Here is a 21,089-nt window from a genome sequence, read left to right as displayed (position 1 = left end):
TGTCAGTTTTGTTGAGCTTTAACAAGATTCAGCTTTGGCTTTGTTAATTTTCTTTATTGTCTATTTTTCCATTTCATTGATTTCTGCTCTTTTTTTTTTCCTTCCTTTAACTTACTTTGGGTTTACTTTGGTTTTCTTCTTTTAAGTTTCTTACAGGAGAACCTTAGGTCATTTATTTTAGATCTTTCTCCTTTTCTCATATAAGTATTTAAAGCTGTATGCTTTCCTCTAAGTAGTATTTTAGCTACCTTCTATAAAATTTAATATATTTCATCATTATTCAGCTCAAAATATACTTTTTTTTTTTTAAAGATTTTATTTATTTATTCATGAGAGACAGAGAGAGAGAGGCAGAGGGAGAAGCAGGTTCCCAAGGAGCAGGGAGCCCGATGTGGGACTCGATCCCAGGACCCTGGGATCATGACCTGAGCCGAAGGCAGACGCTTAACCATCTGAGCCACCCAGGTGCCCCAAAATATACTTTTTAAAGATTTTATTTATCAGAGAAAGAGAGAGCACAAGCAGGGGGAGCGGCAGGCAGAGGGAGAAGCAGGCTCCCCGCTGAGCAAGGAGCCCATCATGAAACTCGATCCCAGGACCCTGGAATTATGACTCAGCCCAAGGCAGATGCTTAACCGACTGAGCCACCCAGGCATCCCCAGTTCAAAACATTTTTAATGTTCTTATAATTTTGTCTTTGACCTGTAAATTATTTAGAAGTGTGCTATTTAGGGACGCCTGGGTGGCTCAGTCGTTAAGCGTCTGCCTTTGGCTCAGGTCATGATCCCAGGGTGCTGGCATCGAGTCCCACATCGGGCTCCTTGCTCAGTGAGGAGCCTGCTTCTCTCTCTCCCTCTGCTGCTCCCCCTGCTTATGCTCTCTCTCTCTCTGACAAATAAATAAAAATCAAATGCATTTAAAAAAAAAAAAGAAGAAGAAGTGTGCTATTTAATATCCAGGTATTTGGAATTTTCCTGGGTATCTTACTGTTATTGCTCTCTAATTTAATTCTGCTGTGGTCAGAGAATACACTTTGATTTTGATCCTTTCAGATTTATGGAATTTTATCTAATGGCTCAACATATGGTATATATTATTGGTGAATTTATAAATATGCACTTGGAAAATAATGCAGATTCTGCAGTTATTAGATGTAGTGTTCTCAACATGTCAACTAAATTGAGATGATTGATAGGATTTTCAGATCTATGTCTCTAGTGATTTATTTGTTTTGCTCTATCAGTTACTGAGAGAGGAGTATTAAAATCTCTTCTATTAATTGTTGAATTGTCTCTTTCCCCTTTAGTTCTGTCAATTTTTGCTTCATTTATTTTGAGGCTTTGTTATAAAGCACAAGTGCATTTATAGTTGTATGTCTTCCATTTTTTCATTATGAAATATCTTACTTTATGTCTGGTTATATTCTTTGTTTAGAAGTCTCTTTTATCTGACTAAAATAGCCTCTCCAGAGGCACCGGGGTGGCTTAGTCAGTTGAAGTCCAACTCTTGATTTCGGCTCAGGTCATGATCTCAGGCTCTGCACTGAGCGTGGAGCCTGCTTAAGATTCTCTCTCCCTTTTCCTCTACCCTCCCCCACCCACTCTCTCTCTCTCTCTCTCTCTCAAAAAATAAATAAATAAAATAGCCACTCCAGTATTCTTACGCTTACTATTTGCATGATATATTCTTTTCTACTCTTTTGCTCTCAACTATTTATGTTATTTATCTGTATAAGGTGTATCTTTTATAGGCAAAGTGTATTGTTTTTTATCCTTTGTCAATTTCTGCCTTTTAACTGGAGTGTTTAAACCTATGCTGTCTAATACAGTAGCTATTAACTAGATGTGACCATTGAATCCTTGAAATGTGGCTAGTCCAAATTGAGATGTGTTGTGTGAAGTACACATTGGATTTTGAAGACTTAAAATGAAAAATAGAATGTAAAGTATTTTATTAATAATTTTTTCATGGGGGCGCCTGGGTGGCTCAGTTGGTTAGGCGACTGCCTTCGGCTCAGGTCATGATCCCAGGGTCCTGGGATCGAGTCCCGCATCGGGCTCCCTGCTCTGTGGGGAGCCTGCTTCTCCCTCTCCCACTCCCCCTGCTTGTGTTCCCTCTCTCGCTGTGTCTCTCTCTGTCAAATAAATAAATAAAATCTTTAAAAATAATAATAATAATTTTTTCATGGGGCGCCTGGATGGCTCAGTTGTTAAGCGTCTGCCTTCTTCTGCCTTCTTCTTGAAACTTCTTCTTGAACCCATCTGTAGTGAGTTTTTTATTTTAAATATTGCATTTTCAATTCTAAGATTTACATTTGGCTCATTTCATAGGTTCCATTTCTTTGCTGAGAACTCATATCTTTTTATTCATTTTTACTGTGTTTTCCTTACCTCATAGTCCAAATGGTTATTTTTGTCTTTGTCTGATAATTCTATGATCTGGGGCTTCTCGGGTTTTGCATCTGTTGATTATTTTTTCCCTTGAGAGCTGGTCACACTTTCCTTTTCCTGGTTCTTTTCTGTGTTAATTTTGGATTGTATTGGGGACAGGTGATTGTTACATTGTATAGATCTTCTAGAGAATGTTCATGTTTTTGTTTTAGCAAGCAGTCAACCCAGTTGTGTTCAGACACTTTCTGTCTTGCCTTCTGTGGGTCGTGGTTAAAGTCTCTGTTCAGTTCTCCAAGCCTTTGCTGTGTGGCTTTGGGTCTATCCTATTCATACTTAGCTGAAGAGTGAGCCTGAGATTTGTAAGTCCATACACAGAAATAAGGGATCCTCTTCTCTGGCTCTTTCCACTGTGAGCTTACTCTTACTCTCTGACCTGTATGGATTTCTTTTCCTAGTCTCTCTGGTTAGAAAGATGGTTTTTTTTTGTTTTGTTTTGTTTTTTGTTTTTTTTAAAGATTTTATTTATTTATTTGAGAGAGAGAATGAGAGAGAGAGCACATGAGAGGGGGGAGGGTCAGAGGGAGAAGCAGACTCCCTGCTGAGCAGGGAGCCGATGCGGGACTCGATCCAGGGACTCCAGGATCATGACCTGAGCCGAAGGCAGTCGCTTAACCAACTGAGCCACCCAGGCACCCAGAAAGATGGGGTTTTTGTTAGACTTTTAGCTACCTGTGCTGCCCTGCTGCCAGTCTGCTCCAGGACTCTGCTTACCCTTGGAGCAAAGCTGTTAAGAGAGCCTAAAAAGAGAAAACTTGGAACTCATCCTTGTGTAGCGGCTTCTCCATGTTTTAACTCCCTCCATGATTCCCCTGCTTTTGTTTACTTTTCAGAGTCTTCAGGTAGTTGTTTTTTGTATTTATCCAGTGTTTTCAGTTGTAAACAGTAGGAGACACAGGCTATAGTGAATATATGCTGCCTTAGCAGAACTGGAACCCAATTTCAAGGTTTTAAATATGTATATATTTTGACATATAATGATGATTTGTAAAATTATATCCCAATCTTAAACCACTTCCCTGATCTCTAGACTCATATGTCCAGCTGCCTAATTTTCAGAGGTTTTTTGGATATCTTATGAGTATCTCAAACCTAAGTCCAAATTGAGTTTCTGATGTGACCCAAACTTCTTCCTTCCTCAGTCTTCCCCATCCTACAGTTGCTCCAGTTCCTCTCTTTCTCTGGCGGCTCTCATTGAATCCATCTCTAAGTCCTATTGGCTATTGACTCTACCTTCTAAATATATCCAGAATATAACTGTATCTTACCACTCTTTATCACTAACAGCCTAGTCCAGACCACCATTATTTCTCATTTACATTATTATAGTAGTCTCATAACTGGTCTGCTCCTACCAGGTCTCCTTACAGTCTATTCTCTACAATGAATCTTTAATGATCCTGTTAAAAGCATACAGCAGGGGCGGCTGGGTGGCTCAGATGGTTAAGTGTCTGCCTTTGGCTCAGGTCATGATCCCAGGGTCCTGGGATCGAGCCCCGCATCAGGCTCTCTGCTCAGTGGGAAGCCTGCTTCTCCCTCTCCCACTCCCCCTGCTTGTGTTCCCTCTCTCGCTAACTCTCTCTGTCAAATAGATAAATAAAATCTTAAAAAAAAAAAAAAAGCATACAGCAGATCAATGTCATTCCTCTGTTCATCTCATTCAGAAGTAAAAGCCAAATGTGATCTGTCCTCTTTAGTCCCCTTTCCCATCTCTCTGACTTCTACATCTCTGACTCTTTTTTTTTAGTAAAGAAAAATGTAGGGACTAACACACCCTTTTAATATGTTTTTAAATATTTTTAAGGTTTAAAAAGTATTTAAAGTTTGTAATTCCTAGTAGGAAAACATTATCTGAATGAATACCCAAATGGCAAACCACTATAGAATGTTTCAGTTGCATGTAGGGCAGAGGGGTAGGGATTCTCTTCACAGCATCCCAGCTTTCTTCATCTACATCTCTGACTCTTTTACTTTGTGGCAGCTACATTGGCCTCCTTGTTCAAACACTCTAGGCTTACTCCTAGCTCAGGGCCTTTCTTCAAATACCCATAGGATTTGCTTCTTTATTCCCTTTAGGTCTTTGACCAATTGTCACCTTCTCAGTGGAAGCCTTCTCCAGTCACTTGGTTTAAAATGTGAACTCCTTACCTCTGTCTTTTTTTTTTTTTTTTAAGATTTTATTTATTTGACAGAGAGAGACACAGTGAGAGAGGGAACACAAGCAGGGGGAGTGGGAGAGGGAGAAGCAGGCCTCCCGCAGAGCAGGGAGCCCGACGCGGGGCTCGATCCCAGGACCCTGGGATCCAGACCTGAGCCGAAGGCAGACGCTCAACGACTGAGCCACCCAGACGCCCCAACTCTTTGGTTTTTAAAGGCAATAAAATATTTGGTTAAGAACACAGGCTATGGAGCCAGGCTATCTGATAATTAATCCTAGATCAATCCCCTGCTGTTGCCTTGGGCTGGTTACTTAGCTATAAAATGAGAATGATACTACCTACTTCTCAGGGTTAAGAATTAAATTATGTAAATATATGGAAAATAATTAGAACAAGGCCTGACACAGAGTGAGTACTTTAAAGTTATTAGCCACCTCTAACAGCACCACAACCGCCTTTATCATCTTTCTTTGGAGATTCCACTTCATTATATGTGTAGAAGAATATTTTATATAATGCATGCATTTTAATTTACTTCTTAACCACCTGGAAGAATCACCAGAGAATTGATAGGAATGTTGAAATCACCAAGCATGTAATTTTCATTTTCTTTTAAGCTTACATTTATGGTTTAACAATATTTTCAGCCACTTCCCTTCATTTCATGTCCCCTGCCCTTACCCCACCCCCTGCACCCTCCATTTACTAAGAATGTTTATATAACATATAACAGTGCAATTGAAAATGGAAATGGGGGCACCTGGGTGGTTCAGGTGGTTAAGCATCTGCCTTTGGCTCAGGTCATGATCCCAGGGTCCTGGGAATGAGGTGCCCTCCCACCCCCCCGCCCTATATCCATAGGGCTCCCTGCTCAATGGGGAGTCTGCTTCTCCCTCTGCCTCTCTGCCCCTCCCCCCTGTGCTCTTTCTCTCTCAAGTAAATAAATAAAATCTTTTTAATAAATGGAAATGAATATATTGGGCAATATTGTGGATTTTTAAAGCTGATATAATTATTTAGTTATAGTATTGTATCCAGTTTCATTCTTTAGGTATCTGAATCTCTGTTATAGTTATAGCAATTTTGGAAGCTAGAGAATTCTTAGGAACTAATAAGAGCTCTGTTTCATGAATGAAACTTTCTGAAAATATAAACCTTTATTACTCAATATTTTTTGTGTAACTTTTTTCTTTTTCAGAGAGAGAGCATGAGCAAGGGGGGAGGGGCTGGGGAAGAGGGAGAGAGAGAATCTTAAGCAGGTTCCATGCCCAGTGTGGAGCCTGATGCCGGCTCCATCTCACAACCCTGAGATCATGACATGAGCTGAAATCAAGAGTCAGCCGCTTAACCCACTGAGCCACCCAGGCACCCCTATTATGTAACTTTTAGAAGTGCTTATATCAATTTAATGTTTGAGCTGTTAAGAAATGTTTGCTATAAGAAAATCTTGGCTATATTGAAATTAAAAAACAAAACAAAACATATCATTTAGTCCCATGTGGTTTTTTTTTTTAAGTAGGCTCCATGCCTAGTGTGGAGCCCAATGTGGGGCTTGAACTCACAACCCTGAGATCAAGACCTGAGCTGAGATCAAGAGCCAGACACTTGGGGCACCTGGGTGGCTCAGTTGGTTAAGCGACTGCCTTCGGCTCAGGTCATGATCCTGGAGTCCTGGGATCGAGTCCCACATCAGGCTCTCTGCTCAGCAGGGAATCTGCTTCTCCCTCTGACCCTCCCCCCTCTCATGTGCTCTCTCTCTCATTCTCTCTCTGAAATTAAAAAAAAAAAAAAGTGTCAGATGCTTAACTGAGCCACCCAGGTGCCCCTGGTCCAATGTTATTTTTAACCTTCATGAATATTATTTTTCCTTCTTTAGGACAAGGTGGAAGACTGGTTGATAGAGGAGATAATACTTATGGAGGAAAGTGGGTCATAAATCCTAGTGGCGGATTGATTTCAAAGGGACATCCACTGGGAGCTACAGGTAATACTACACACAGATTTCCTAATTTTTTGTTATCATTTTTGACATAAATATGAATGGTTTAGCCATTGATTTGAATGAAAGATTGTATTCTCTGAACCTGGTAGCCAGTGCTTTAAGTGATTGTTTAGTCATAGTATTTTTAATTTTCCTTTAAGTGTAGTGCACTTCAGTAATAACTGATGAGAATTTGAATTAGTTGAAACTCTAAATTCAACAGTATGTATATTTTTAAAGTTTTGTTATTTTCAAATAGGTATACAGTTTAACTTAAAATGTTTCCAAATAGAGATCTTGCTAGAACCTGCTGGATAAGAATAATTTGAAATGAGCACATTATTTGTATATAGTTGTGTATGTCGTTGATGTTACATGGAAATTTTTTTTCTCTTGAGAGAGCTGGACTAAAAGTTATGAAATAAGAATTTTAGGGGCGCCTGGGTGGCTCAGTCATTAAGCGTCTGTCTTCGGCTCAGGTCGTGGTCCCAGGGTCCTGGGATTGAGTCCTGCATCGGGCTCTTTGCTCAGCGGGAAGCCTGCTTCTCCTTGTTGCTCCCCCTGCTTGTGTTCCTTCTCTCACTGTGTCTCTCTCTGTCAGATAAATAAATAAAATCTTTAAAAAAAAAAGAAGAAGAAGAAGAAGAATTTTACTGTGGCTCTACTGCTGACTGGCCATTGACTGTTTTGATTAATTAGTCAATTAATCACTTTAACTTTTAGTTTCCTTAATTGTAAAATGAAATTGTACAAAGAAGTTTATAAAATAACTTAGCACTAAAATCTGGGATTTATTGTTATGAAGATAGGTGAGCTTTGTATTTTTTTCATATTGTCTTATATATTAATTAATAAAAAAAATTTTTTTTAAAGATTTTAGGAGCGCCTGGGTGGCTCAGACGGTTAAGCGTCTGCCTTCGGCTCAGGTCATGATCCCAGGGTCCTGGGATCGAGCCCTGCATCAGGCTCCCTGCTCAGCAGGAAGCCTGCTTCTCCCTCTCCCACTTCCCCTGCTTGTGTTCCCTCTCTCGTTGTGTCTCTCTCTGTCAAATAAATAAATAAAATCTTAAAAAAAAAAAAGATTTTATTTGAGAGAGCGAGAGATCAGGAAAGAGAGAGAGTGAGAGTTCGGGAGAGAGAGAAAAGGCTTGAGCAGGGGGAGGGGCTTAGGGAGGAGCAGAGGGAGAAGGAGATGCCCTGCTGAGCAGGGAGCCCAATGTGGGACTCAATCCCAGCACCCTGGGATCATGACCTGAGCCAAAGGCAGATGCTTAATCAGCAGAGCCACCCAGGCGCCCTAATTAATTAAAATTTTTATAAATTATTGTAAATTCCAAAACAAGTTAGAATGAACAGTGTATTCATTACAGCAATTAACTTTGGTTTGTTTCTGTTTATGACTGTAATTCAGTAAGTTTATAACCTGGTAGAAAAAACAGATGTACGTAGATAAAGAGTAAGAGGTAGGTAGACAGGTATGCACACATAGATAGTTGCAGTATAATGTGCTACCTTGCTATTTATTTTGTCTTGTTTATTCTTTGGTCTTTTCTCTTTTTCATACTATCTTTTTATTAATTGGGTATTTTATAGTATTTTATTTTCTCTCTTCTGTTGAATTATTTCTTTTTCTTATTTTTTAGTGGTTGCTCTAGGATGTACAACATGCATCTTTAAATTAACCACAGTCTACCTTCAATTAATGTTATGCTATTTCACCTGTGATGTAAGGGCTTTTTACAACAGCATATATCCATGCACTTCTGAATATATCGTAAACCCCACAGTATACTATTGTTATTATTTCTCTAAACAATCTAATATATTTCAAAGTAATCTGAAAATGAGGGGAATGAGAGTGATATCGTTGGGAGTGATGGAATAACAACACCTGACAAATACTCTCCTTTATAAAAGTTCCAAGAACACTTGTAAAAACTGTCAAGATCAAGTTTTTACAGAACTTTGGAAATTAACCAAAGACTTACAACAATCTGGGGGAACATTTTTAAAAACAAACAGGTGAATCTCCATAAGAATACTAAGCTTTATGGCATTTTGACTTGCTCTAATACCACTCCCCCTTCCCCCAGCTCCATGGTAGACTTGAAAACAAGAGCCTGCAATCCTCCTAGCCAGCACTGGAGGAGTCAAAATGGAATTGGAGCTCTTTCAAAGCCCTATTCTCAGAGAATTGTCATTATTTGATCTGTCTGGCAGTTCCCTGGTGAACCATTCTTAAAAGGCTTGTCTTTATGTAACCTGACAGAGAACTTGCGCCAGTGCGAACAGTATTTTCTCAGAGTCATTTGCTGAGAACAAGTAGCAAAAACTGGCTTAACAACATAGCTCCCTGAGGTGCTGATAACAATTGGGGCAAACAGCCCAACCAAAAAACTTAAAAGAAAAAGCTGAGGAATGAAATGTCTATAGGGGTCTTTGAAAAGATCTGACATATCCCTGGGAATCTAGAACATCAAGTATATACATAAGGCTGTGTGTATGTTCAAGGCTGTCTGCATGTTCAGAAAAGACCTGAGAAGGTCCTAACCTTTATCTCTGGCTAACCTTGGGGCTCTGTGCAAGCAGGAAGTAGAGGCTAAGGTGAAGTTGTAAACTGCCTAGCTGAGAGCCCCAACACACACACAGAGCCTCAGCAAAGACTGAGAGACTTACTAGTTCCAGACATTTAAGAAAATCTCTGTCCAGCCATTAGCTAACCACTAAGCTAACCAAGAAGAAAATTTAGTGATCAGTTGTGACAAAGAATACAGACTTTACAGAATTAGTTTGGAAATGTCACTAGGTCAACAACAACAACAACAAACTGTGGGAAAGGGGAAGAATCTGATTTCTAGAGTTGCCACATTATATTATTTAAAATACCTAGTTTTCAAAAAAAACCTATGAGCCATGCAAAGAAACAAGAAAGTATGGCCCATACACAGGGGGAGGAAAGTAGTCAATAGAAATTGAGGTAGCTCAGACATTGGATTTACTAGACAAAGACAATCATCTACTTAAGTATTCAAAGAATTAAAGGAAACTATAAAAGGAAAATATCACAATATATTACCAAATAGAGAATATCAGTTACTAGGTAGAAATGATAGAAAAGAACCAAATAAATTCTGGTATTGAGAATTATAGTAACTGGAATGAAAAATGCACTAGAGGGGCTCAACACCAAATTTGACCAGACAGAAAAAATCAGTAAACTTCAAGGTAGGTCAGTTGAAATTATCCAGGCTGAGGAATAGAAGGAAAAAAAAAAAAAAAGAATGAAGAAAAATGAACAGAGCCTCAGAGACCTGTCGGACCCCAGCAACTCTAACAACATACACATAATAATGGCTCCAGAAGGAGAGGAATGAAAGGGACAGAGAGAATATTTGAAGAAATAACGACTGATAACTCCCCAAACTTGAGGAAAAAAACTTTTATATGCATGTCCAAGAAGTTCAACAAACTTCAAGTAGGAATATCTCAAAGGGGTTTATACTTAGACACATCATAATCAAACTGTTGGGAGCAAAATGCAGAATATTGAAAACAACAACAGAAGATTCATCCTGTAGAAGCATACTCAGTAAGGCTTAACAGCTGATTTCTTTTCAGAAACCATTGAGGCAGTGTGATGAAAGAAAGTGCTAAGCAAGAATTTTGTGTTCAGTGAAACACCCTTTAAAAATGAAGGAGAGGGCACCTGGGTGGCTCAGTTGGTTAAGTGACTGCATTCGGCTCAGGTCATGATCCTGGAGTCCCGGGATCGGGTCTCGCATTGGGCTCCCTGCTCGGTGGGGAGTCTGCTTCTCCCTCTCACCCTCCTCCCTCTCGTGCTCTCTTTCTCTTCATTCTCTCTCTCTCAAATAAATAAATAAAAATCTTAAAAAATAAAAAATAAGGGTGCCTGGTGGCTCAGTCAGTAAGCATCTGCCTTCGGCTCAGGTCATGGTCCCGGGGTCCTGGGATCGAGCCCCGCATGGGGCTCCCTGCTCAGTAGGAAGCCTGCTTCTCCCTCTCCCACTCTCCCTGCTTGTGTTCCCTCTCTCACTGCTCTCTCTCTCTCAAATAAATAAATAAAATCTCTAAAAATTAAAAATTAAAAATAAAATAAAAAATAAAAATGAAGGAGAGGGGCACCTGGGTTGCTTGGTCGTTAAGCATCTGCCTTCGGCTCAGGTCATGATCCCAGGGTCCTGGGATTGAGCCCCGCATCGGGCTCCCTGCTCAGCGGGAAGCCTGCTTCTCCCTCTCCCACTCCCCCTGCTTGTGTTCCCTCTCTAGCTGTGTTTCTCTCCGTCAAATAAATAAATAAAAACCTTTAAAAAAAAATGAAGGAGAAATGAAGACATTCCCAGATAAAAATTGAGAGAATTTACCTATATGAAATACTTTATAAAGAGAGTCATTCAAACTGAAATGAAAGAGCTCTAGACAGTGGAATAAAGGGCATATGAAGAAATAAAGAGCATTAATAAATGTAACTACTTTGGTAAATATAAAGAACAATATAAATGCATTTTTCTTTGTCATGTTTCTCCCCTCCTATCCAACTGCATGAAACAATAATCTGAGTCAATAGGTATACAATGCATAAAGATATAATTTGTATGACAGTAACAACACAAAGGAGGGTAGAGGGGAAAAAGCTAATCTTTTTTTGTATACTATTGAAATTAAGTTAGTATTAATCCAAACTAGGTTGCTATAAATTGTTAATTGTAATCCCTAGAGCAACCACTAAAAAATAACTTTAAAGATATATAGTGAAAAAATATATAGTAAAATGACAAAGAATGAAAATGGTACACTAGAAAATACACACAAGAAGTAAATAATGGAGAAATAGAGGGGTTAAAAAACACTACATCAAAAACTAATGATGTACTGTATGGTGACTAACATAACATAATAAAAATAAATAAAATATACAAAGAACTCTTAAAACTAAACAATAAGAAAATGAACAGTATGGTTAAAAATTGGTCAAAAGACCCAGACAACTCACCAAAGATGATGATATACAATGGCAAATATGCATATGGAAAGATCTTCAACATCATATGTCATTAAGGAATTGCAAGCCACAGGATACCTCTACATATATATTAGAATCTCCAAAATCCAAAATGGTGACAATACCAAATGTTGGCAAGTTTTTGCAAAGTGAAACATGATGAGCACTGGCTAATGTATAGAATTGCTGAATCACTATATTGTACACCTGAAACTAATATAACACTGTATGTTAATTATACTGGAATTAAAATTTAAAAATTTAATAAAAAAGAAATGAATCATCCCCTTACCATGCAATTCAGTGGGCTCAGCTGATTTAAAAAACAGTGGGCTCAGCTCTGGGAGAGCTGGGCAAGTTATAGGAAACTGTGTCCCAGCCCTTAAAGATATAGCACAACATATAGCCCCGTGGAGATACAGTATAAAAGCAGTGGTTTGAAAAACACCTGGGGTATACAGGAGGGAGATTTGTTTACTAATTTCAGAGTGTGTGCTAAAGGGTCAGTGTTCTTTGGGAGATTTCTCTAGAACAAAAGAGTTGGCAGGTTGCATTTCCCTCCCCTGCTCCCTGCCCCCATCAAGCCTAGACACGTGGACACCTGTGGGAACCAGCGCACTGCCAACACTCTCCACCTAGCTTGCTAACAGTAGACCTAGTCCCCACAGATCTGTCCCCTCCAACCTGGAGGAGATGTAGCTGACTTTCCTAACACATAGAAACAGACACAGAGTTAAACAAAATAACGAGACAGAGGAATATGTCCCAAATGAAAGAACAAGACAAAATCAGAGCAAGAGAGCTAAACAAAACAGAGATAACTAATATGCCTGATAGAGATTTAAAAGTAATGGTGGTAAAAATACTCACTGGACTTGAGAAAAGAGTGGAAGACTTCAGTGAGACCCTCAACAGACATAAAAAAAACATTAAAAAGAACCAATCAGAGCTAAAGAACTCAAAAGCTGAAATTAAAAATACACTAGATAGAATAAATAGATTAAGATTTATTTATTTAAGGGAAGGAGAGAGAGCTCAGGGGGTGGGGAGGGGCAGGGTGAGAGTGAGAGAGAGTCTTTTAAGCAGACTCCATGCTGAGCGCAAAGCCTGAGATGGGGCTTGATCTCACAACCCTGATCACGACCTGAGCCAAAACCGAGAATTGGACCCTTAACCAACTGTATCACTCAGGTGCCCTGAGAATAAACTTACCTTAATGAGCACTGAGTAATGTGTAGAATTGTTGAATCACTGTATCGTACACCTCTAACTAATATAACACTATATGTTAACTATACTGGAATTAAAATTTACAAAAAAACCCAAAAAAAAGAGTTGCAGTTTACATTAGAGACAGTGATTTAAGTTTTTTCAGACAGGTTCCTCACTCTCATATAAAAAACTTCTTTTCATCAGGAGATGAATATGGCATTTCAGGTTGTTTTTATTGACACATAACTTTTTTCTCCTCTGAAGGAACATATTTTTATTATAATTAACTTGTTTGCCATTCTGAGATATTTTTGTTCTGCCATTCACTGAAACATTCAGAAATCATGCTTTGTAGTAACAATACGATTTTTCATATCCATATTCTTTCTTAAAATTGAGGTGTAATTTTCACATAATAAAATACACAGTTCTCACAAAACACAATTGTTTATAGCAGCATTATTTATAATAGCCAAAAAGGTGAAAACAACCAAGATGTCTGTCATCAGGCAATATATATGTGGTATATTCATACAATGGAATATTCTTAGGCCATAAAAGAAATGAAGTACTGACAGATGCTACAACATAGATGAACCTTGACTTCCCTCAAACATTTTCCCCATTCTCCAAACCTTTCTCCCTCAGGCAGGCTAAGACTGATCCAAATTTTTCTTGCATCAGTAGCTCATCCTTTGTTATTGCTAAATAGTATTCCTTATACCACTTTGTTTATCCATTCTCCTGTTGATGGACATTTGAGGTCCTTCTTCTTTGAGGCCATTATGAATAAGGATGGTATGAACCTTTTTGTACAAGTCTATTTGTGGACATACCTTTTGCATTTCTCTTGGGTTAATAACTCAGCGAAATGGCTCAATTGGAGGGCAGATATATGTTTAACTTTATAAAAAGCTGCCAAATAGTTCTCCAAAGGTTTGTCATATGGTTTTTAATATTATAGCAGGATGACAAATTTTAACATTTAACATGTCTTTCTCTTCCTTCTTACCCTTAGTTCTATTCCTCAGAGTCAACCTCTTTTACTATTTTTTTGGGTATTTTCCCCAAAATTGTTATGCTTTAACAAATGCATATTTATATGTGTGTTTATACAATCTTTCTTTTTTTTGTTATGAAGTATAGTTGACACATAATGTGACATTACTTTCAGGTGTACTACATAGTGATTGGACAGTCTGTACATTGTGCTATGCTCTCCACAAGTGTAGCTACCATCTGTCACCATACAACGTTATTACAATACCATCGACTATATTCCCCATGCTGTATCTTTTATCCCAATGACTTATTCATTCCATAACTGGAAGCCTGTCTCCCATTCTCCTTCACCCATTTAGCCCATCTCCCCACGCCCTCCCTCTGGCTCCGTCAGTTTGTTCTCTGTATATATGGGTCTGTTTCTGCCTTTTGTTTGTTCATTTGTTTTGTTGTTTAGATTCCATACATAAGTGGAATCATATGGTATTTGCCTTTTTCTGTCTGACTTATTTCACTTAGTATAATACCTTCTAGGTATTGTTGTTGCAAGTGGCAAGATCTCATCCTGTTTTATGGCTGAGTAATATTCCGTTGTGTATATATACCTCATCTTCTTCTCCATTTGTGGATAGACACATGTTTTGCTTTCATATCTTGGCTATATACAACCTTTTGTGTGTTTTTTTTTTAAAGATTTATTTGACAGAGAGAGAGACAGTGAGAGAGTGAACACAAGCAGGGGGAGTGGGAGAGGGAGAAGCAGGCTCTCCACCAAGCAGGGAGCCCAATGCGGGGCTCCATCCCAGGACCCTGGGATCATGACCTGAGCCAAAGGCAGACGCCTAACGACTGAGCCACCCAGGTGCCCCTATATACAACTTTTCTATATGTATGTGTCATATATGTATATTTACCACATTGTAGACAGCTTTCTTTACTTACATCTTAAAAATCTTTTTATATTATCACTTAGAGATATTGTTTATTCTTTTTTAATGCCTGCACAGTATTCTCATTATAAGAAATTTACCTAACCATACCTAGCAGACATATATGTGGTATCAATTTTGCTATTATAAATAATGCTGCAATAAGCATCCTCATGTCTTTGCATACTTTTGCATGTATACTCAAGATAAGTTCAAAACAATGGACTTACTATGTCAAAGGATAGTATATCTTTAAAAACTGGTAGACATTGCCAAATTTTTTTCAAAAAAGACAATGTATATTCCCAACAATAGAGTATGACAGTACTTTTTAAGAAAAATAATATAATATTTTATTAGTCAAATTAGTAAGGTTTTGTGTTTTTTTTTAGATTTTATTTGTTTATTTGAGAGAGAGAGAGAGAGCTTGAGCATGAGCAGGGGGAGGGGCAAGAGGAGAGGGAGAAGCAGACACCCCGCTGAGCAGGAAGCCTAATGAAGGGCTCCATCCCAGGACCCTGAGATTATGATCTGGGCTGAAGGCAGACAGTTAACTGACTGAGCCACTCAGGCACCCCAAGAGTACTTCTCTTTTAATAACCTTGTCAACATTAGATTCTTTTATCAAATGTAAACAATTTTGTCAGTCTTGGCCAGGTCGTCTACTTCTTTCCCCTGGCACTGAAAAGCTAACCTAAAACACCATAGGAAGATAGAATTTACTCAACTTTTAAATACTTCAAAGAATGTCACACCTTCTGTATGTAGTATCCTTTGAAAACACTTTCCAATATTTTATTTATTTATATATTTTTGTTGTTGTTTTTTAAGTAGGCTACATGCCCAGCATGGACCCCAGTATGGGGCTTGAACTCACAACCCTGAGATCAAGACCTGAGCTAAGATCAGGAGTCTGATGCTCAACCAATGGAGCCACCCAGGCACCCTTTCCAGTATTTTAGTCTACACTGTTGGTAACATTTTCCTGTTATCATCAGTCATTAGGGATTATGTTTAATGGTGGGGTAGCATTTTGGGGGAAAAACTTACGGATCTTGCTGATTTGATTAGTAGCCTGAATAGGAATGAGGAATTATTGAATTGTAAATGTTTACTTGCTACATATTGAGGATTTGGATATACTTCAAATAAATCTGACACATGGCCATTAGCTGTAGTCCAAGAAAGAATTCAGACTCCTGGAAAATATATTAGAATGACAGCTCTGAGTGGTTTAAATATTTTTCCCTGGTTACTTGGATAACAAATTGCAATAGGATTCTAAGAAAATCAGAAAATGGTCAAGTGCTTCCAAAACATACTAACTTATGAAGGGGTGGGGACGGTGTAAGGTTCTCTTCTACAAATGGTGTTAGTTTAATTGTAAGATATTGCTACTTTGGTGCGAACTCAGTATTGGGAAATTAGCTTTAAAATGAAAGCTTCATGATATGGTTTCCAATTTTAACTTGTCCAGATCTGGATAAAAAAAATCTTCTAGTTGCCGTAACAGTACCTATAATAGAAAAAAAAAAGATAGATTTAAGTATTTGAAGTGAATATTTTGTTTATTGTTGGTTTAAAATCATGAATTCCTTTTAGATTTTTCTTTCTTTTTTAAAACTTATTTGAGAGAGAGAGCGGGGGAGGGGGTGTAGGGGGGGACAGAGGGAGGAGAGGGAGAGAGAGTCTCAGGCTCTGCACTCAGTGTGGACCCTGATGCAGGGCTTGATCTCATAACCCTGAGATCACGACCTGAGCTGAAACCAAGAGTTGGATGCTTAACTGACTGTGCCACCCAGGCGCCTCCCTTTTAGATTTTTCAATTAGAAAAATCACATTAAAACTTAGATTTTTTTAATTGCTAGCATCCATATAATAGTTTCATATTTTATTTCAATTTTTAATGTGCTTTCATATATATTGCATTAATGCTTACTGAACTGTTGTTTAAAATGAATAAATAAAACTTGACTTTATCTTATTATTAGCTATCTCTGATTTTTGAAAATGCATATTAATGTTTTTGATTTGCTGAAAGGCCACGAAAGTGATTTGAGATACAGCTCCTTACAATGGATTGTTGTTTTGAAGCTGGAAGATGGTTATTTAGTTTGGCCTTTTGTGCCAATTAAGCCTGGCATTTAGTGCCTTTCCAGTATGGCTTCAACCTAGTTTTAGATCCTGATCTTTCATTTTTCAGTCCATGAAAGTTCAGCAAATGCTTATTGTGTGCCCACTTTATCATTAGGTGATCTAAGTAATTGGTTCTCTTTTTTATTTTTAATTTATTTTTTAAAAAGATTTTATTTATTTATTTGAGAGAGAGAAAGCACAAGCTGGGAGGGGGGTGGGCAGAGGGAGAAGCAGACTCCTCACTGAGCAGGGAGCCTGATGCGGGGCTCAATCGCAGGACCCTGGGATCATGACCTAAGCTGAAGGCAGATGCTTAACCAACTAAGCCCCCCAAGCGCCTGTGTAATTGGTTCTCAAATATAGTGTCTAATGATGTACTGATTCAGAATCTCCTGTAGCTTTTATTTAAAAAAAATATATTTTTTATTTATTTATATGCCAGAGAGAGAGAGAGAGCGTGCACAAGCAGGGAGAGCGGTAGGCAGAGGGAAAAGCAGGCTCCCTGCTGAGCAAGCAGCCCGATGCGGGACTCGATCCCAGGACCCTGGGATTATGACCTGAGCCGAAGGCAGATGCTTAACTGACTGAGCCACCCAGGTGTACAAGAGGCAGATAATGTGATAATGCAAATAGTTATTATACAAGGCAGAATGCACAAATTCAGGCAAAGTATAAACCAGAACTATGAGGGGAAGAAAAAGGGAAAGAAAAGTGGCGGGGTGAAGATTTACTAATTGCCTACCACCGGCCAGGTTTTGTGCTAGCATTTATATCTAGCTGGGTTTTGGGTGAAACCAAAATGTTTAAATGTTTAAATGTTTAAATTAAAATGGACTGTTTCCTTCCCAGACAACTTTAGTTCCTTCTCACTGCTGCAGACTCTATCTTTGATATTTTCTGAATAACAACAACAGCAAATATTTACACAGTGCTAAGTGCTGGGCACTGTTCTAAGTATCCTTCATTTAATTCTCATGTCTATTTTTGTATTTTATAAAAGTGGAAAATAAAAGCACAGAGTAACTTGCCCAAAGTCACCAAACTAGTGGCAAAGCTAGGATTCAAACCTAGGCAATGTATTTCTAGAGTCCAAGCTCTTAACCACTATACTCACTAAAATGATTTTTTCTCGGGGCGCCCGAGCCCCGCATCAGGCTCCCTGCTCGGCAGGAAGCCTGCTTCTCCCTCTCCCCCTGCTTGTGTTCCCTCTCTCGCCGTGTCTCTGTCTGTCAAATAAATAAATAAAATCTTAAAAAATAAGGGGCGCCTGGGTGGCTCAGTTGGTTAAGCGACTGCCTTCGGCTCAGGTCATGATCCTGGAGTCCCAGGATCGAGTCCCGCATCGGGCTCCCTGCTTGGTGGGCAGTCTGCTTCTCCCTCTGACCCTCCCCCCTCTCATGCTCTCTCTCATTCTCTCTCTCAAATAAATAAATAAAATCTTTAAAAAAACAAAAAAATCTTAAAAAATAAATAAATAAAATGCTTTTTTCTCAGGAGAAATGCCCATCTTCAAGGTCCATCTCAAGTATTATCTGCCTTATGAAGCTTTCCCTAATTTCTTCATCCTTTCCATAGATTGAATTATTCTTTCCCTTTTCTGAACTCGTTATACTTTCAATCAGTACTTCTTTTTTGACATTTATACTTATAGTATATATTGTAATTATTTGTGGCTTAAAAAGAAAAAATATCTGCATTTGACTAAAGTGCCTGTAAAGGCAGAATCCGTATTTCCTTTGTCTCTGTACCCTGAACAGTGCTCAGTACAAGAGTCTGCACATATAAAGGGGATGGCTGAATACATTTTTGTTCCTTTAACATCTGAAAAGTGGTATGGGGCAGAGGCGATAAACTTGTCTAGTGTGGGAAGAATTAGGAAAAATTCATGGGAAGCTAGATTTGGGGCTGATACAGGAAATTAACTGTCGAACATGGCTTCTCAGAAGTGTAGTAGGTTGCTTCCTGATAGTGTGCGTTGCCTGTCACAGAGGCTGTGTATGAAAAATACAAGTTAACAACCCGATGGCAGTGTTGTGAGGGCAATTGCCCATCTGTTGGGGCCTGAGATTCGATGAACTCTTCGATCATTTCTAATTCGAAGATGTTCTGATCCCGCAAGGTGATATAATTATTTCTCCTACTGAATTCACATTGTTCTTGATGTTTTTAATGGTACACATATTATTCTATCATGTGATTTTTGTTTACATGTTCTAATACCTTTTTAGGTATTATAAAGTTAGGGTGAAAATGAAATGAGAGTAGATAGAATCTGAGCCGGGAGACCTAGCATATTCAAACTATGGCTTGCCCCTTCTACTCTGTAAAAGGTCACTGAAAGAAATACATCCTAGGATGATGACTGGCAAGACCTAAATCTAATACTGACTCTAAAAAGTCAGTAAGTCAGTAAAGCCTAAATAGCTTTTTGTTTTGTTTTTGTTGTTTTGTTTTGTTTTGTTGGTGCAAAATGGTGGTTTTATTAAAGCATGGGGGTAGGACCCGTGGGCAGAAAGAGCAGCTGCCCTAAATGGCTTTTTTTTTTTTTAAAGATTTTATTTATTTATTTGACAGAGAGATAGAGAGAGAGAACAAGTAGGCAGAGAGGCAGGCAGAGGGAGAGGGAGAAGCAGGCTCCCCGCTGAGCAGGGAGCCCGATGCGGGGCTCGATCCCAGGACCCTGGGATCATGACCTGAGCCGAAGGCAGCCGCTTAACCGACTGAGCCACCCAGGCGCCCCCTAAATGGCTTTTTACCAAACCATCTATTTTAGCCTCTCGTCATGTCCTATAGGCCACCTATCCTCATTCCCATTGCCCAGAATTTTGCATTTTTGCCACTGTGATTGAGGAAAGTTAAGTTTTATCATTAGATTCTAATGAATACTCTCCAGTGCCAGGGGAAATGGAACCCAAGTGAGAGTGTTTACTCTTGATACCTGTGGGCAGGTAGAGATAGCTAGGAGCAGCTCCTGGCTTTTTTTTTTCAAAGATTTTATTTATTTATTTGAGAGAGAGAGAATGAGAGAGAGAGAGCACATGAGAGGGGGGAGGGTCAGAGGGAGAAGCAGACTCCCTGCCAAGCAAGGAGCCCGATGCGGGACTCGATCCAGGGACTCCAGGATCATGACCTGAGCCGAAGGCAGTCGCTTAACCAACTGAGCCACCCAGGCGCCCCAGCTCCTGGCTTTTATTGCACTTGCTAAGTAAAAGTAACGGAGAAGGAAGATCATGCCTATATATCTCATATTTTATTTTATTATCTTAATGGCTTTATTGAGGTAAAATCAACATATAATCAACTGATTTTAAAATGTAAAATTTAATAAGTTCTGACATACATGTATATGTATCTGTGAAACCATCACCATACTCGATAGTAAATATACCCATGAACCAGAATTTTCTTCATATATACTTCTGTGTAATCCCTCCCTCTCATTACTCCTCACCCCTCATCCCAAAGCAGCCACTGATCTTGCTTTCTGTCACTGTAGATTAATTTGCATTTTCTAGGATTTTATAAAATGGAACCCTATAGTATGTATTCTCTCTTCTTGTCTGCCTGAGATTTATTTAATTTTGCGTGAATCAATAGGTCATTCCTTTATATTACTGAGTAGTAGTTCATTGTAAGGATATATCACAATTTATTGTTGATGGGTATTTGGGTTGTTTATAGTTTTTGGCTACTATAAATAAAGCTACTATGAACTGTGACCATTCATGTATAAATCTTTGTATGAACATTTGGTTTCTCTTGAGTAAACACCTAGGAGTGGAATGACTGGATCATACACTAGGTATGTGTTTTACTTTTTTTTTTTAAGTTTTTATTTAAATTCTGGTTAGTTACCATATATGTAATACAATTTAGTGATTCAACACTTCCATAAAACATCTGGTGCTCATGAGGATAAGTGCACTCCTTAATCCCCATCACCTATTTAACCCATTTCCCCCCACCCACCTCCCTTCTGATAACCATCAGTGTGTTCTCTATAGTTAAGAGTCTGTTTTTTGGTTTGCCTCTCTCTTTTTTCCCCCTATGATCATTTGTTTTGTTTCTTAAATCCTACATATGAGTGAAATCATATGGTATTTGTCTTTCTCTGACTTATTTCACTTAGCATAATACTCTCTAGCTCCAGCCACGTCATTGTAAATGGCAAGATCTAATTCTTTTTGATGGCCAAGTAATATT

The 21,089-nt window shown here is 38.7% G+C and overlaps 1 protein-coding gene across 3 annotated transcripts in view; it reads left to right on the top strand.

Annotated features, from left to right (window-relative positions):
* The window catches only part of SCP2 (sterol carrier protein 2), a 107,080-nt gene that overhangs the window by 51,097 nt on the left and 34,894 nt on the right, over nt 1–21,089 (top strand). For all 3 annotated transcript variants that reach the window (XM_045897672.2, XM_045897675.2, XM_045897674.3), the window contains exon 11: nt 6,483–6,590. In XM_045897672.2, the coding sequence (XP_045753628.1) occupies nt 6,483–6,590 (108 nt within the window). The remainder of the gene's footprint in view (nt 1–6,482; nt 6,591–21,089) is intronic.

The sequence above is a fragment of the Mirounga angustirostris genome, unplaced genomic scaffold (genome assembly GCF_029215605.1).
Source record: "Mirounga angustirostris isolate CCGP_5_RB_7025 unplaced genomic scaffold, mMirAng1.0.hap1 SCAF_4, whole genome shotgun sequence".
Taxonomy (NCBI): Eukaryota; Metazoa; Chordata; class Mammalia; order Carnivora; family Phocidae; genus Mirounga; species Mirounga angustirostris.
Note: the sequence above shows the minus strand (reverse complement) of the source record. Positions and strands in the feature narration are given on the sequence as shown.